General features: G+C 41.5%; 2 gene segments (V, D, J or C); both read left to right on the top strand.

The window, feature by feature from the left end:
- LOC140599256 (immunoglobulin heavy variable 3-74-like) overlaps positions 1–19,057 on the top strand; it is a 571,793-nt gene that overhangs the window by 201,990 nt on the left and 350,746 nt on the right.
- Positions 2,319–18,482, top strand: LOC140599454 (immunoglobulin heavy variable 3-23-like). The segment is given in 3 exon segments: positions 2,319–2,474; positions 2,578–2,888; positions 18,267–18,482. Coding segments are annotated over 3 exon segments (573 nt in total).

Raw genomic sequence — 19,057 nt, 5'->3', positions numbered from 1 at the left:
TTTCATGAAGAAATAAAAAATGAACAAAACAGAACAAATAGGAAGCCTGAAACCATTATCTAAAAATCCTGCCTGGGGCAGGACAGGTCGCTCAGTGGTTTAGCACCACCTATGGCCCAGAGCCTGATCCTGGAGACTCAGGATCCAGTCCCACATTGAGCTCTCATCATGGAACCTGCTTCTCCCTCTGCCTGTGTCTCTGCCTCTGTGTGTGTGTGTGTGTGTGTGTGTGTGTGTGTCTCATGAATAAATAAAATCTTTTTAAAAATTCTGCCTTAAAAAAGACAATGAAAATTTAAAAAGAGTAATGTAATGAAAAGGGCAAAATCAGATAGCTTAATCTACAAATATTCAAATATTTTAAGAAATAAGGCCAAAATGTTTCAATCTTTCCAAATCGTATTTAGAATGGAATGACACCAAATTGATTTAAGGAGACCAGGATGAGTCTGACAGCCAACCCATGGCAAGGACCCCACAGGAAGTGTCTCATGGACAATATCTCAGATGCACATAAATGCAAAAATCCTGGCATCTTGAATCCAACAGCCCATGGACAAATGGCACAGGATGACCTAGAGGGAATCATCCCTGGGGTGCAAGGATGCTTCAACACACCCAGATCATAAATGGGTCCCTGTATTAATAGAGTCAAGGATTGGATGTAAATGATTCTTTCCTATGATACCAAAAACCGCTTGAAAAAAATCAAACATGCTTTTATCTTCAAAACATCTTAACAGTCGAGGCAGAAGAGATTGCCTCCTATCTGATGGAAGTAGTTACGTTTTATGAAAAACCCACAACCAACACTGCATTCAAAAGTGAAAACCTGGGCAGCCCTGGTGGCTCAGTGGTTTAGCGCTGCCTTCAGCCCAGGGCCTGATCCTGGAGACCAGGGATCGAGTCCCACATCAGACTCCTTGCATGGATCTTGCTTCTCCCTCTGCCTGTGTCTCTGCCTCTCTCTCTCTCTATCTACCTCTATATCTCTCTCTGTGTCTCTTATGCATAAATAAATAAAATCTTTTTAAAAGTGAAAACCCGAAGCCCTTCTGTCAAGTCAGGACCCACACAGGGGTCATTCCCACCCTCAGTATTCAACATATTATTCTAAAGGAGAATAAACTGTGCCACCCCATATGTCAGCTGGATCCCTGGATTATTGTGAATAAAATCACACGAGAATCATCCAGTGGACGGAGAGGATGAACCCTTCTTTCATCCTGATGTAAGGAAATAAATCTCCCATGGGAAAATTCCCTTCTCTGAACCAGGAGGAGTGAACCATCCTCAGCACCAGAAATGTCTGTAGGGCCCGGAAGTCTGTGAAACCAAGCCTTGTCAGTTCCTCACCAATTCGCTGACCCAAATACAGTATCCTGGCCTTATATCTCTACAAATCAACATTTTGTTGGGTAAGAAGAAGAAGGACTGCCTAGTTTGTTCATTGTCTGTGTGTGGTGTTTCAGGGAGCTCATGCACATGCAACATGAAATACATCTTCACTTACGTCTCTCATAAGTCTACAGAGTAATTAGTCCAGACAAATAACCAAGAAGAAGGGAAGGAAGCCCGTACTGTGGTAATGACTGGAATTCCAAACCAGGTAGTTTATGAAACAAAGAATAAAAGATATCGAAATCAATAGATACAGAGAAATTTACTTATATCCATATGACACAATCTGTTGCATGGTCAAACCTGCCAAGCTTCAAAACCAAACCCTAAGTTAATGAACAACTTCAGGGAATTGATAGGATACAAAATCAACAAACAAAGTAAATCTAGGTTTCCACACAGTAACAACTAGTTATTTATATTTTAAAGATTTTATTGAATTATTCATGAAAACACACAAACAGAGAGAGGCAGAGACACAGGAAGAGAGAGAAGCAGGCTCCATGCAGGGAGCCCAATGTGGGACTGGATCTCTGGACTCTAGGATCACTCCCAGCGCAGAAGGCAGACCTCAACTGCTGAGCCACACAAGCATCTGTAACAATAAAGTACGTAAAAGGTAATTAATAAAAACTTATTACATTGGCACCGGTGTTAACAATGTAATAGGTAGGATTAAGTATTCTGAAAGAGGTAAAATACTGTCCACTAAAAGAACTTACATTGATGAGAGATTTTTAAAAAGTCAAAAAAAATGCAAAGGCATTTTTTCATAAATGTGAACACTTCATAATGTCAGAAGACTTACACACAGTGGCCTACGGTTGTAAAGAAATCCTTGTTAATAACTTGTAAAGAATCAAATCTAGGTCTGGAGCTGATTATATATTGAAAGGACATGCAAATAGGGCCCTCACTTCACTGATTAAATCAGCCCATCCCGACCCTGCTGCTGGGAGAGGAGTCCCAGCCCCAGGACCCCAAGTGACCCTGTTTAGGGATCAGGGTGGAAAACAGACGACTAAACATGGAATCTTTCCTTGGCTGGGTTTTCCTTGTCACTATTTTAAAAGGTAATTCATGAAGAATAAGAGACCTTGAGTCTGTGAGTGTAGGTGAGTGAGAGAAACAGGGGATGTGGGACAGTTTCCTAACCAGAATGTCTTGTGTCTGCAGGTGTCCAGGGTGAGGTGCAGCTGGTGGAGTCTGGAGGAGACCTGGTGAAGCCTGGGGGATCCCTGAGACTCTCCTGTGTAGCCTCTGGATTCACCTTCGGTAGCTATGCCATGAGCTGGGTCCGCCAGGCTCCAGGGAAGGGGCTGCAGTGGGTCGCAGCTATTAGCAGTAGTGGAAGTAGCACATACTACGCAGACGCTGTGAAGGGCCGATTCACCATCTCCAGAGACAACGCCAAGAACACGCTGTATCTGCAGATGAACAGCCTGAAAGCCGAGGACACAGCCGTGTATTACTGTGCGAAGGACACAGTGAGTCGACCTTAGTGTGAGCCCAGACACAAACCTCTCTGTTAAGGAGATCAGGACCACCAGGGGGTGCACAGTCCTCACCACTTTTGTCTTGAAGGCCCAGGAGCAGGTGTAGATGGAGGTTCTGGGCAGGTTTCCTGTCAGGGTCTGGGATTCCTCTCCAAGGAGCTGTTTTCCCCAGGGAGTTATCTACGCAGATGATATTTGCATACCTATTCAGTCTCTGATTTAGACACATCCGTTTTTTATATGAAAACAGCTATTATGCCATGTACAAAACACAGTGATTCTTTTTCTATCAATAGATTTCACAGTAATTTTATTTTATTTCTTTAATAATAAATTTATTTTTAATTAGTGTTCAATTTGACAACATACAGAATGACACCCAGTGCTCATCCTGTCAAGTGCCCCCCTCAGTGCCCGTCATCCATTCACCCCCACCCCCCGCCCTCCTCCCCTTCCACCACGCCTAGTTCATTTCCCCGTGTTAGGAGTCTTTATGTTCTGACTCCCTTTCTGATATTTCCTACCCATTTCTTCTCCCTTCCCTTCTATTCACTTTCACACTTATTTATATTCCCCAAATGAATGAGAACATATAATGTTTGTGCTTCTCCTATTGACTCATTTCACTCAGCATGATAACCTCCAGTTTCATCCACGTGGAAGCAAATGGTGGGTATTTGTCATATCTAATAGCTGAGTAATATCCCATTGCATACATAAACCACATCTCCTTTATCCATTTCTTTTGATGGACACCGAGGTTCTTTCCACATTTTGGCTATTGTGGACCTTGCTGCTATAAACATCGGGGTGCAGGCTTCCCGACATTTCATTGCATCTGCATCTTTGGGGTAAATCCCCAACAGTCCAATTGCCAGGTGGTAGGGCATGTCTATTTTTAACTCTTTGAGGAACCTGCACACAGTTTTCCAGAGTGGCTGCACCATTTCACATTAGATTTCACAGTAATTTTAATTTACATGATAATAGGTTATAGTAGACATGTAAAACATAAATTACATAAACTGTTTTTCTAGATTTGTTTATGCAGGTAGAAACATTGTAATATAAGATATATATATATATATATGTATGTATATGATATATACGTTATACTTATACATTGTATATAAGATATATATAAGATATATTAATTTATATCTTGAGTACACTGCACATTGTGGCAATCAATAAATATGTGAATTTGATGAGATAGTATAATAGAAAAGATAATTTGGGGGATACGTAAATGTAACGATTCTAGAAAACATAGGCTTATGCAACTGGTTTCATAAGAAGGAGTAATACATGCTCTACTTATTTGGAATAAAAAAGCTAGGACAGTGAATACTTGTATAATTTAGCAGAATGGTGACACTGTATTAATTTGCCAGCTATAATAAAATGTTTTATACAGTTGTATGATTTGCACTGGTACTCTAATTTTGAGTAATCTATAGCCCTTATTGAAATTTCACCAGTTTTCCAAATAGCTTTTCTTTTCCTGCCCCAGAATCCAAACTACGATCCCAAATTGCATTTAGTTGCTGTTTTCTTTGTTTATGCTAACCTATGGCAGCTATTTAAGTCTTTCTTTTTCCTTCATGGCCTTGAAACATTTGATGAGTACTGGTCAGTTGTTCTGAAGAATGCCTCTCACTTTGGGTTTATGTGACCCTTTTGGATGATTAGATTAAGGTTTTGCATTTCTTGGCAATATCACAGCCAAAATGTGGAAGGAGCTTCGGTGTCCACCAAAAGATGAATAGATAAGGAAGATATGGTATATGTATACAAGGGAATATTACTCAGCCATTAGAAACGGCAAATATGGGGATCCCTGGGTGGCTCAGCAGTTTGGCACCTATCTTTGGCCCAGGGCACAATCCTGGATTCCCGGGATGAGTCCCACGTCGGGCTCCTCGCATGGAGCCTGCTTCTGTTTCCTCCTGTGTCTCTGCCTCTCTCTATCATTAATAAATAAATAAGCTTTAAAAGAAAATTTTTAAAAAGCGACAAATACCCACCATTTGCTTCGATGTGGATGGAACTGGAGGGTATTATGCTAAGTGAAATAAGTCAATTGGAGAAGGACAGACATTATATGGTCTCATTCATTTGGGGAATATAAAAAATACTTAATTGGAATAAAGGAGAAAGGAGAGAAAATGAGTGGGAAATATCAGAGATGGAGACAGAACATGAGAGGCTCCTAGCTCCAGGAAACGAACAAGGCATGGTGGAAGGGGAGGAGGGTGATGATTAGGGGTGAATGGGTGACAGGCACTGAGGGGGCACTTGATGGAATGAGCACTGGGTGTTATTCTGTAGGTTGGCAAATTGAACACCAATAAAAAATAAATTTATTATTTTGAAAAAAGAATCATAACTAACAAAATATATATATGTATAAGTAAAATAAAATAAAATAATAAAATAATTGGGTGAACCAGAATATTTATGTAATCTCAGAGCATCTCTCCAAATATAGTTATTAGTTACAAAGGGAATACTAGTAAATCTACAGTGGAAATACTCAACACACATTACCTTGATCAAGAATATCCTGAGAGAAAAAATATATCATGTATCCCCTGATATGATACATTGTCAAGAACACAACATCACTTCTGTGGTATTGCCAAGACAGAGATTCTTACAGTTGCTTACTATTTTCCCTAAATACCAGTTAATTGCAAATATTTCCATGTACATTAACTAAGCATTTCCCCGATCCGCACCTGCAATCATTGTGCATCACACGACCACCCAGTTCAAGGAGAAATTTGGTAGAAGCAGCATAAACTCCATGTTGGGCATGAGGCTGCAAATGCATCAAATATCTAAAGCAAAAGAAGACAGACCCCTAATGGGGTCAATATCTTGATCCACCCACACAGCATCCATGTCAGTGACAGCCTGGGAAGGAAGCAGGATTCACACCAGGATGTTCTGTGGATGTGGAGTCTGAGCATCAACACACACACACACACACACAAACACACACACACACAGAGTATGAAAACATTTTCAGCTTCATCATTGTTTCTGTTAAAAGCAGGCCGGCCTCTCAGCAAGTCAGATATGTTTGGATGGAGCCAGGGAAACACACTTGCTTAGGGTGTGTGTTGAGGGAAAGTGGTGATTATGAGGTCCTGATCCAGGAGGGGATTATATGGAGTCCGTTTCCCTCCAGTATCTGGGGACAGAACTCAAGGGCGCTTGCTGGATTTCCCATGGGTGGGGCAGGAGGAGAAGAGGGAGGATTGGAGATCAAGGAGATAGCAGGTAATACTCAAAAATATGGTGTGGTGACAAATTCCACTATACAATTATGAAAACTGAGAGAACAAAAGTGGTGGAGGACCTTCCACTTGCAGGGAATAACTCAGGGATCCTTCAGGTGCTGATATCAGCTCACTGTGTGAGTCCTCTAACAGCCACATGTTGGAACCTAATGTCCATGTGATGGGAGGAGGAGGTGGGGCCTCAGTGGACCACTTAGGTCAGGAGGTGCAGCCTCATTATGGGATCAGGGCCCTTATACACCAGGACTGGGAATGCCTCCTGCCATTTGGCCCCATGTGAGGCCATCTGTCTGGGTGTATGTCATACAATTGTTATTATTTTTGCAGTAGTAAAGGTTGAGTTTTGTGTTCATGAAAATCACCTCACTGATTACTGACAAAGAGAGAAAGCACTTATCACCATGTGACATGGGCTTCAGGCAGGAGTTCAGGCAACCTCCCCAAGGACAAGAAATGCAGGAATATAATTGTCATGAGTTATGTGTCTCCCTACAGTCTATGTAACTCCATTTTGGGTGGGTTGGGCTGCTGGAAGTCTCCATGATGCAAATGACCCATTCAAGGATGGAAACTGCTGGATCTAGAGGCAGAAAAGAAGTCTTGTCTCATTTGGCAGGGTCAAAGGGGCTGACATGAGAAAGGGAAATTGAGCTGGCTCCAGGCAGCAAACTGGAATTGAATTCCCTAATCTTGGAATTTTCTCTAAGTCTTTATCTTCCTCTGTGTGTACAAATGCCAGTTATAGATCCTTCTACAACTATAACAGTTTTATGAAGAAAAGGTCACATAGATCCTGGGTCTGGATCTTCAGAGAGTGTCTCTGGTGTGTGCTGCGTGCACTGTGCTGTACTGTTTTGGTGCCTCATTCCTTCAGGTCTGGCATCTACACATGCTCTCCCTGCCTGAAGGGAGCAGTGTGTGGTCCTTGGGAAGAATGTGATGAGTTTTAACTGGGTGTGCTCTGCTCAGCTCCTTAAATGAGCCATGAAACCACCTCCACTAGAACTGGGGCCCTGCAGAATTCTCTGGTCAGGAGATGTGGATGGGCAGGGGTACAGCCGCTCAGAGAAACTGTATGATGGCGTCTCAAATAAGTAAATGTAGACCTACCCTGTGATCCAGCAACTGCTCTACTGGGTATTTATGCTAAGATTACAAAAGTGCTGATTCAAAGGGATACATGCACCTCTATGTTTACAGCAGCATTATCTACATTAACCAAACTATGGAAACAATCCCAGTATCTGTGAACTGATGAATGGATAAAGAACATGTGAGATAGATAGATAGATAGAGTTAGATACATAGGGATTTTACTAATCAATGCAGTAGAATTTCTAACAATTTACAAGTATGACGATGGAGGTAGTATGCATAATGGTAACTGACATGCCAGTGAGAAAAAGAAAATACTGTATACTTTCAGTCATAGTTTCAATATAAGAGACAGAACAAATGAGCAAAGAGATTGATGCATAGATCAGGAAATAGTCCCTTCAATACAGAGATAAAACTGATAGTTACCAGGTGGGAGGAGAGTGGGGGATGGGTGACCTGTCACATGGGGCTTAGGGAGTTCACTTGTCCTGATGAACAGTGGGTGATGTATGGAAGGGTTCAATCAGCATGTTGGATACATGAACGGGTGTTACACTGGATGTGACCTCTACTGCAATTCATTTTTTGAATGTTCATAGCAGGTTTATTTGTAACAGCTAAAACTCAGAATCACCCAGATATCCTTCACCCAATGAATGGTTAAACCAACAGTTCACATCTACACCATGGGATACAACTCAGCTATGAAAAGAAAGAAATTATCGATACACACAACAAGTTGGATGAACCTAGAGGGAATTATGCTGAGTGAAAAAAGGCAATCCCTAAGGTACATTGTGTATGATTCCAATATTATAACATTTTTGACATGAAAATGTTATAAAGATTAGTGGTTTCCAACAGTTATGGAAGTGAGTGGTATTGTGGTGACTGACTATAAAAGGATTGCATGAGGGATACTTTCTATGAAACAGTTCTATGGCTTAGTTGTGGTGCTGATTACACAAATATACACATGTGTAAAATTGAATAAAACTTAATTACCACACACGTGCACACACACAGGAGTGTCTACTGCAACTCAAATAAAAATTTAGAGGTTTTGTAGAGAAGATGGCGGAAGAGTAGGATCCCCAAATCACCTTTCCCCACCAAATTACCTAGATAACCTTCAAATCATCCTGAAAACCTATGAATTTGGCCTGAGATTTAAAGAGAGAACAGGGATCCCTGGGTGGCGCAGCGGTTTGGTGCCTGCCTTTGGCCCAGGGCGCGATCCTGGACACTCGGGATCGAATCCCACGTCAGGCTCCCGGTGCATGGAGCCTGCTTCTCCCTCTGCCTGTGTGTCTGCCTCTCTTTCTCTCTCTCTCTCTGACTATCATGAATAAATAAATAAAATCTTTAAAAAAAAATAAAACAAAGAGAGAACAGCTGGAATGCTACAATGAGAAGAGTTCATGCTTCTGTCAAGATAGGAAGATGGAGGAAAAAGAAATAAAGAAACAAAAGTCATCCAAGGGGGAGGGGCCCCACAAGGAGCTGAGCTAAGGCCTGGGTGAGTGTCCCCAGGACAGGAAAGCTCCGCCCTGGAGAAGCAGAAGCTTCACCAATCTTCCCGGGTGGAAAAGCCTCACAGGGAGTTGGAGCAGGACCTCAGGAGGGCGGGGATGCCCTCAGGCTCCCTGGAACACTAACAGACACCTGCTTGCCCAGGAGAGTGTGCCGAGCTCCCTAAAGGGCTGCAGCAGCATGGCTGGACCCAGAGCAGCTCAGAGGGGCTCAGGTGGTGGCTCTGTGAGGGGGATGCCCAGCTGGACTGAGAATCCAACAGTGCAGACCCCAGAGCACAGGCCGCCGGGGACACAGGAGCTGTGTACAAGGAGCTGGCCTTCCCCCAGGACAGGCAGAGGCCAGGAGGACCCAGGACCACAAGGACGTTCCTGCCCCGAGCTGTGCAGATCAGCGGCCCTGCCCCCAGAGCATCCAGGCCCTGCAGATGGAGAGCTCTGTAGTTACTGCGGGGGCTGAATCCAGGGCTGCAGAGCTGGCCCTGCCACTGCGGTTGTTCTTCCTGGGGCCTCATGGGGAGCATCCAGGCACTGCAGACGGAGAGCTCCCTAGTTACTGTGGGAGCTGAATCCAGGGCTCCAGAGCTGGCCCCGCCACTGAGGTTGTTCCTCCTGGGGCCTCATGGGGTAAATAACCCCCACTGAGCCCTGCACCAGGAAGGGGGCAGAGCAGCTCCCCCAAGGGCTAACACCTGAAAATCAGCACAACAGGCCCCTCCCCCAGAAGACTAGAAAGACGGACAAGTTCCAGGGGAAGTCAAGGGACTTAAAGTATACAGAATCAGAAGATACATCCCTGTGTTTTGTTTTGTTTTTGTTTTTGTTTCTTTGCTTTTTGATTTCTGTTTGCTTCCCCCACCCTTTTTTCTTTCTTTCTTTTCCTTTCTCTTTTTCTTCTCTTTTTTTCTTTTTCCTCCTATTTTCTTTTTTCTTTCTCTCTTTTCTTTCCCTCTTTCTGTCCTCTCTTTTTCTACTTTTCCCAATACAACTTGTTTTTGGCCACTCTGCACTGAGCAAAATGACTAGAAGGAAAACCTCACCTCAAAAGAAAGAATCAGAAACATTCCTCTCTCCCACAGAGTTACAAAATCTGGATTACAGTTCAATGTCAGAAAGCCAATTCAGAAGCACTATTATACAGCGACTGGTGGCTCTAGAAAAAAGCATAAAGGACTCAAGAGACTTCATGACTGCAGAATTTAGATCCAACCAGGCAGAAATTAAAAATCAATTGAATGAGATACAATCCAAACTAGAAGTCCTAATGATGAGGGATAACGAGATGGAAGAACGAGTAAGTGACATAGAAGACAAGTTAATGACAAAGAGGGAAACTGAGAAAAAAGAAACAATTAAAAGACCATGAGGATAAATTAAGGGAAATAAACGACAGCCTGAGGAAGAAAAACCTACATTTAATTGGGGTTCCCGAGGGCGCCGAAAGGGCCAGAGGCCCCGAATATGTATTTGAACAAATCATAGATGAAAAATTTCCTAACCTGGGAAGGGAAACAGGCATTCAGATCCAGAAAATAGAGAGTTCCCCGCCCCTAAAATCAATAAATACCCTTCAACAACTCGACATCTAATAGTGAAGCTTGCAAATTCCAAAGATAAAGAGAAGATCCTTAAAGCAGCAAGAGACAAGAAATTCCTGACCTTTATGTGGAGGAGTATTAGGGTAACAGCAGACCTCTCCACAGAGACCTGGCAGGCCAGAAAGGGCTGGCAGGATATATTCAGGGTCCTAAATAAGAAGAACATGCAACCAAGAATACTTTATACAGCAAGGGTCTCATTCAGAATGGAAGGAGAGATAAAGAGCTTCCAAGACAGGCAGGAACTGAAAGAATATGTGACCTCCAAACCAGCTCTGCAAGAAATTTTAAGGGGGACTCTTAAAATTCCCCTTTAAGAAGAAGTTCAGTGGAACAATCCACAAAAACAAGGACTGAATAGATATCATGATGACACTAAACTCATATCTGTCAATAGTAACTCTGAACGTGAACGGGCTTAATGACTCCATCAAAAGACACAGGGTGTCAGACTGGATAAAAAAGCAGGACCCAACTATTTGCTGTCTACAAGAGGCTCATTTTAGACAGAAGGACACCTACAACCTGAAAATAAAAGGTTGGAGAACCATTTACCATTCAAATGACCCTCAAAAAAAAAAAAAGCAGGGGTAGCCATCCTTATATCAGATAAACTAAAATTTACACCAAAGACTCTAATGAGAGATGAAGAGAGATACTATATCATACTTAAAGGATCTATCCAACAAGAGGATTTAACAATCCACAATATATATGCCCCGAATGTGGGAGCTGCAAATATTTAAACCAATTAATAACCAAACTGAAGAAACACCTACATAATAATACCCTTATACTTGGTGACTTCAATCTAGCTCTTTCTATACTCGATAGGTCTTCTAAGCACAACATCTCTAAAGAAACAAGAGCTTTAAATGATACACTGGACCAGATGGATTTCACAGATATCTATAGAACTTTCCATCCAAACTCAACTGAATACACATTCTTCTCAAGTGCACATGGAACTTTCTCCACAATATACCACATACTGTGTCACAAATCGGGTCTGAACCGATACCAAAAGTTTGGGATCGTTCCCTTCATATTCTCAGACCATAATGCCTTGAAATTAAAATTAAATCACAACAAGAAATTTGGAAGGACCTCAAACACGTGGAAATTAAGGACCATCTTGCTAAAAGATGAAAGGGTCAATCGGGAAATTAAATTAAGGAAGAATTAAAAAGATTCATGGAAAATAGTGAGAATGAAGGTACAACGATTCAAAATCTTTGGGATGCAGCAAAAGCAGGCTAAGGGGAAAATACATCGCAATACAAGCATCCAGACAAAAACTGGAAAGAACTCAAATACAAAAGCTAACCTTACACATAAAGGAGCTAGAGAAAAAACAGCAAATATATCCTGCACCCAGCAGAAGAAGAGAGTTAATAAATATTCAAGCAGAACTCAAAGAAATCGAGACCAGAAGAACAGTGGAACAAAATAACAAAACCAGGAGATGGTTCTTTGAAAGAATTAATACGATAGATAAACCACTAGCCAGCCTTATTACAAAGAAGAGAGAGAAGACTCAAATTAATAAAATCATGGATGAGAAAGGAGAGATCACTACCAACACCAAGGAAATACAAACGATTTTAAAAACATATTATGAACAGCTCTACACCAACAAATTAGGCAATCTAGAAGAAATGGATGCATTCCTGGAAAGCCACAAACTACCAAAACTGGAACAAGAACAGACAACCTGAACAGACAAATAACCAGGGAGGAAACTGAAGCAGTCATCAAAAACCTCCCAAGACACAAGAGTCCAGGGCCAGATGGCTTCCCAGGGGAATTCTATCAAACGTTTAAAGAAGAAATCATACCTATTCTACTAAGGGTGTTTGGAAAGATAGAAAGAGATGGAGTACTTCCAAATTCGTTCTATGAGGCCAGCATCAGCTTAATTCCAAAACCAGACAAAGACCCCACCAAAAAGGAGAATTACAGACCAATATCCCTGATGAGCATGGAAGCAAAAATTCTCAACACGATACTAGCCAATAGGATCCAACACTACATTAAGAAAATTATTCACCATGACCAAGTAGGATTTATTCTCCAGACACAAGGCTGGTTCAACACTCGTAAAACAATCAATGTGATTCATCATATCAGCAAGAGAAAAACCAAGAACCATATGATTCTCTCATTAGATGCAGAGAAAGCATTTGACAAAATACTGCAGCCATTCCTGATCAAAACTCTTCAGAGTGTAGGGATGGAGGGAACATTCCTCGACATCTTAAAAGCCATCTACAAAAAGCCCACAGCAAATATCATTCTCAATGGGGAAGCACTGGGAGCCTTTCCCCTAAGATCAGGAACAAGACAGGGATGTCCACTCTCACCACTGCTATTCAACATAGTACTGGAAGTCCTCGCCTCAGCAATCAGACAACAAAAAGACATTAAAGGCATTCAAATTGACAAAGAAGAAGTCAAACTCTCCCTCATCGCCGATGACATGATACTCTACATAGAAAACCCAAAAGCCTCCACCCCAAGATTGCTAGAACTCATACAGCAATTTGGTAGTGTGGCAGGAATCAAAATCAATGCCCAGAAATCAATGGCATTTCTATACACTAACAATGAGACTGAAGAAAGAGAAATTAAGGAGTCAATCCCATTTACAATTGTACCCAAAACGCATAACATACCTAGGAATAAACCTAACCAAAGAGGTAAATGATCTATACCCTAAAAATTATAGAACACTTCTGAAAGAAATTGAGGAAGACACAAAGAGATGGAAAAATATTCCATGCTCATGGATTGGCAGAATTAATATTGTGAAAATGTCAATATTACCCAGGGCAATTTACTCTTTTAATGCAATCCCTATCAAAATACCATGGACTTTCTTTTTTTTTTCAGAGAGTTAGAACAAATTATTTTGAGATTTGTGTGGAATCATAAAAGACCCGAATAGCCAGGGGAATTTTAAGAAAGAAAAGCATATCTGGGGGCATCACAATGCCAGATTTCAGGTTGTACTACAAAGCTGTGGTCATCAAGACACTGTGGTACTGGCACAAAAACAGACATATAGACCAATGGAACAGAATAGAGAACCCAGAAGTTGACCCTGAACTTTACGGTCAATGAATATTCGATAAAGGAGGAAAGAATATCCACTGGAAGAAAGACAGTCTCTTCAATAGATGGTGCTGGGAAAATTGGACATCCACATGCAGAAGAATGAAACTAGACCACTCTCTTACACCATACACAAAGATAAACTCAAAATGGATGAGAGATCTAAATGTGAGACAAGATTCCATCAAAATCCTAGAGGAGAACACAGGCAACACCCTTTTGAACTTGGCCACAGTAACTTCTTGCAAGATACGTCCACAAAGGTAAAAGAAACAAAAGCAAAAATGAACTTTTGGGACTTCATCAAGATAAGAAGCTTTTGCACAGCAAAGGATACAGTCAACAAAACTAAAAGAAAGCCTACAAAATGGGAGAAGATATTTGCAAATGACATATCAGATAAAGGGCTAGTTTCCCACATCAATAAAGAACTTATTAAACTCAACACCAAAGAAAGAAATGATCCAATCATGAAATGGGCAAAAGACATGAAGAGAAATCTCACAGAGGAAGACATGGACATGGCCAACATGCACATGAGAAAATGCTCTGCATCATTTGCCATCAGGGAAATACAAATCAAAACCACAATGAGATACCACCTCACACCAGTGAGAATGGGGAAAATTAAGAAGGCAGAAAACCAGAAATGTTGGGGAGGATGCGGAGAAAGGGGAACCCCTTACACTGTTGGTGGGAATGTGAACTGGTGCAGCCACTCTGGAACACTGTGTGGAGGTTCCTCAAAGAGTTAAAAATAGACCTGCCCTATGACCCAGCAATTGCACTATTGGGGATTTTTCCCAATGATTCAGATGCAATGAAACACCGGGACACCTGCACCCCGATGTTTCTAGCAGCAATGTCCACAATAGCCAAACTGTGGGAGGAGCCTTGGTGTCCCTCAAAAGATGAATGGATAAAGAAGATGTGGTTTATGTTTTAATGGAATATTACTCAGCCATTAGAAATGACAAATACCCACCATTTGCTTCAACGTGGATGGAACCTGAAGGTATTATGCTGAGTGAAGTAAGTCAATCGGAGAAGGACAAACATTGTATGCTCTCATTCATTTGGAGAATATAAATAATAGTGAAAGCAATATAAGGGAAGGGAGAAGAAATGTGTGGGAAATATCAGAAAGGGAGACAGAACTTAAAGACTCCTAACTCTGGGAAATGAACTAGGGGAGATGGAAGGGGAGGAGGGCGGGGAGTGGGGGTTAATGGGTGATGGGCACTGAGGGGGATACTTGACCTGATGAGCATGGTGTTATTCTGTATGTTGGTAAATTGAACACCAATAAAAAATAAATTTATTATTAGAAAAAAAAAAAACAAAAAAAGAAAGAAAAAAACAAAAATTTAAAAGAACAACTACAACTGGAAATTTTATTCATTGTCCTATGTTTCATGCATAAGTCAGGCAGTTTTTTTCTATTAAACAAAGCTGATAGTATTCAGGGATTCACTAACCACCACTTATGTGGAAATTAAATTTAATAATCTATAAAAAATGGAAATTCTGGACTTTATCATCTAACAATTGGTGTATCGAAAAGTCGGATAAAGCTAGATTATTGTGCAGCCGAGGAGTGCAGCAGATTAGCACCGCCTTCAGCCCAGGTTGTGATCCTGGAGACCTGGGATTGAGTCCGGCATCAGGTACCCTGCATGGTGCCTGCCTCTCCCTCTGCCTATGTCTCTGCCTCTCTCTCTCTCTCTCTCTATCTCTCTCTTTCTGTGTGTGTGTGTGTTGAATAAATAAATAAATTCTTTTTTAAAAACTGTAGATTATTAAGGCTTCTTTTAGCCTGGCTCCTCGCTGGGGCCCCTCCCCTTTGGATGCTGTTTTATTTATTTTTTTCCATCTTCCTATGTTGGTAGAAGCACAAACTCTTCTCACTGTTGCATTCCCGCTGTTCTCTCTTTAAATCTCAGGCTGAATTTGTAGGTGTTCAAGATGATTTGAAAGTGATCTAGGTAATTTGGTGGGGACAGGTGACTTGGAGACCCTACTCTTCCACAATCTTGCCCCTCAGAATCTTGTATGACTTTGGAGTAGATGGTTATTCTTAAATTTTTGCTTTGGAATATGCATGTGCTTTAACTCCTACCTAATTGTCCTGATGTTATTTGCTTCCCACATGAGGGTTGAAGAGGATATACCTTGTAAACATTAACATATTATCTGTATCTCTGCTCAACTCAATTATATCAATAACCCTGGATGTGAGAAGCCCTGAGTCCCCCTAATCATCTGACATCTTAACTCCTCCTACCATATATTCTTATACTATAGACGGTGTGGTGAATTCTTTCTGATGTATATGTTGGCAGTCCACATTGAACTCTGGTGTTTTGTTTCAGAATGTCCTAAACTTATTTTCCCTGGACCCTGATTCTGGATCCTATGGACTCATTTTTGTTTGTACAAGCCTACTGAATACTTTACAATTTTTAAATAATGTTGCAGGAAGCACATGTAGACATATGTCTTCCATACACATAAGGTCATTCAACAAGTGACATAAAGAGCAATGCACCTCCTAGCAATGAGATGGGGCTTCTAGGAGGGCAGGTAGTGTTCCCATGGACTAGAATTGCAGGAATATTATAGGCAAGACTCCATGTCTTTGTAAAGTGGACACAGGTGCCTTTTGGTTGGTGGGCTCTGCTGGCAGTCTTTCTGATGCATATGACCCATTCATAGTTGGAAAGTGTTAGATTTGTAGACAGAAGAGAAGTCTTGTACATAGCCCATAGGGTCATGGGGACTGATCTGAGAAAACCAAAACTAAGTTTGATTAGAGGCATAGATTGAAATTGAATTGAAACTGAATTTTCCTGCCACATTTGTTATCAAAAATACCTGATCAATCTGTAGAAGGGTTCAAGGGTAGATATTTTTCTTCTCTTAGATGGAATATACTCTTTGAATATAAAAGGAATTCATCAAAAACTTAGTGGAAAGGCAGCATTACACTGTTCATTTAGGAGGGATAAGAAAAATAGAAATATAGGCTATACAATGGAAAATGTTCATCCTGACACCAGTTTATTATATCCCAAACTCTGCATGAATGCAGCTCATTTTGCATCAGGTAAGCTCATCAAAGCCATTACAGAAAATCACAGATTTGACTGTAGTAGAACACAGTGACTGAGTTGATAGTTACAAATCCAACTGCATTAGCTGAAACCCTCTGCAATTCAGCTAAATTCTAAATTTAGTAAAATAGTGTGATCCTCAATGCAGGAGGGGTCCACATTTCTAAGGTACCCTGCCACTCTGTCATTCAGGTGATTCAAGAGGGCCAGTAAGTCCTGTGGAGAGGAGCACAGGCCAAGATTCTGACTCACTGAAATGTGCACAAGCACATATAGAAACCCTCTACAATTTAAGGGGTAGGATAAAATCACTCTATTGGGACACATGACACCTAAAAACCAAGATTTATGTGCAAACATCATTACAAAGTACCACGTGGACACAAAGTTTGAAATCCAGAACATTACCTAAGGAAAACATAGTTTCTCAAAGCAGTCAATATGAACACACAAAGGCAGTCACATCTGCTCTGTTCACAACAGTCTGACACAAGTGATCCCAAGCGGATTATATTCTGAGAGGACATGTATATAAGGGCCTCCTTCCATGGACTAAAAGAGCCCATATCTGAACCTGCATCTGGGAGAGGAGCCCCAGCCCCAGGAACCATAGGTAACCCCATTCAGTGATCAGGTGAGAACACAGACAACTCACTATGGAGTCTGTGCTCAGCTGGGTTTTCCTTGACGCCATATATATATTTTTTGCAATATGCCAACACATAGCATAACTCCCAGGGCTCATCACATCAACTGCCCTCCTCTGTGTCTGTCACCCCGTCACCCTAACCCCCCGCCCACTTCCCCTTCCAGCACCCCTTGTTCTTTTCCCAGAGTTAGGAGTCTCTCATGTTCTCTCTCCCTCTCTGATATTTCCCACTCATTTTCTCTCCTTTAGCATTTATTCCCTTTCACTAATTTTATATTCCCCAAATGAATGACAACATATAATGTTTGTTGTTCTCTGATTGACTTACTTCACTCAGCATAATACACTCCAGGTCCATCCACATTGAAGAAAATGGTGGGTATTTGCCAATTCTTTTTTTATGAATTTATTTTTTATTGGAGTTCAATTTGACAACATATAGAATAACACCTAGTGCTTATCCTATCAAGTGCCTCCTTCAGTGCCCGTCACCCAGTCACCCCTACTCCCCCATCTCCCCTTTCACCACCCCTAGTTCATTTCTCAGAGTTAGGAGTCTCTCATGTTCTGTCTCCCTTTCTGATATTTCCCACTCATCTTTTCTCCTTTCCCCTTTAATCGCTTTCATTATCCTTTATATAACCCCAATGAATGAGACCATACAATGTTTGTCATTTCTAATGGCTGAGTAATATGCCACTGTATACATAGACCACATCTTCTTTATCCATTAATCTGTCGATGGATACCGAGGCTCCTTTCACAGTTTAACTATTCTGAACATTGCTTCTATAAACATTGGGGTGCAGGTGTCCTGCCATTTCACTGCAACTGTATCCATGACGCTATTTTATAGGTAATTCACGGGGAACAAGACACCTTGAGTATGTGAGTGGAGATGAGTGAGAGAAATGGCATGTGCAACCATTTCCTGACCAGGATCTCGTCTGTCTGCAGGTGTCCAGGGTGGAAGTACAGCAGTTGGAGTCCGGGGGAGACCGCGTGAAACCTGGGAGGTCACTAAGACTCTCCTGTGTGGCCTTTGGATTCAACTTCAGTGAATCCTACAGCACATATGGGCTTCGCCAGTCTCCTGGGAAGGGACTACAGTGGGTCACATACATTAGCAGGAGTGGAAGTAACACATACTATGCAGACGCTGTGAAGGGCTGATTCACCATCTCCAGAGACAAAGCCAAGAACACGCTGTATCTGCAGATGAACAGCCTGAGAGCCCAGGACACCGCCCTGTATTACTGTGCAGACACAGTTAGGGAATATCACTGTGAGCCCAGACAGAAACCTTTTTGCAGGGACTCAAGTATGGATGGGCTGTAGGGTCTCTCATGTCACCAGTGGGCACTCAGGTCAGCAGTCCCTGTTCAGGACATCAGGGGTGCAATGGAACCAGGATGTATAGGTGAAGATTCAGGAAAATATTTATTTTCATTTGTCTAAGATACGAAATAAGCTATTTTGGGCTTAAATCTGGATTAATCAGTTTGTGATATTTTATCTATATTATTTATGTTAATCTTAGATTTTATGATATAATAATATTTTAAATCATTATTTTTTATTATTTTTAATTGGAGTTCAATTTGCCTACATATAGCATTACACTTAGTGTTCATCCCGCCATGTGCCCCCTCAGTGCCCATCACCCAGTCACCCCAACACTACGCCCACCTCCCCTTCCTCTACCCCTTGTTCACTTTCCAGAGTTAGTTGTCTCTCATGTTGTGTCA

This window comes from Vulpes vulpes, chromosome 6 (genome assembly GCF_048418805.1).
Source record: "Vulpes vulpes isolate BD-2025 chromosome 6, VulVul3, whole genome shotgun sequence".
Classification (NCBI taxonomy): Eukaryota; Metazoa; Chordata; class Mammalia; order Carnivora; family Canidae; genus Vulpes; species Vulpes vulpes.
This window is presented reverse-complemented; position numbering and strand designations above follow the sequence as displayed.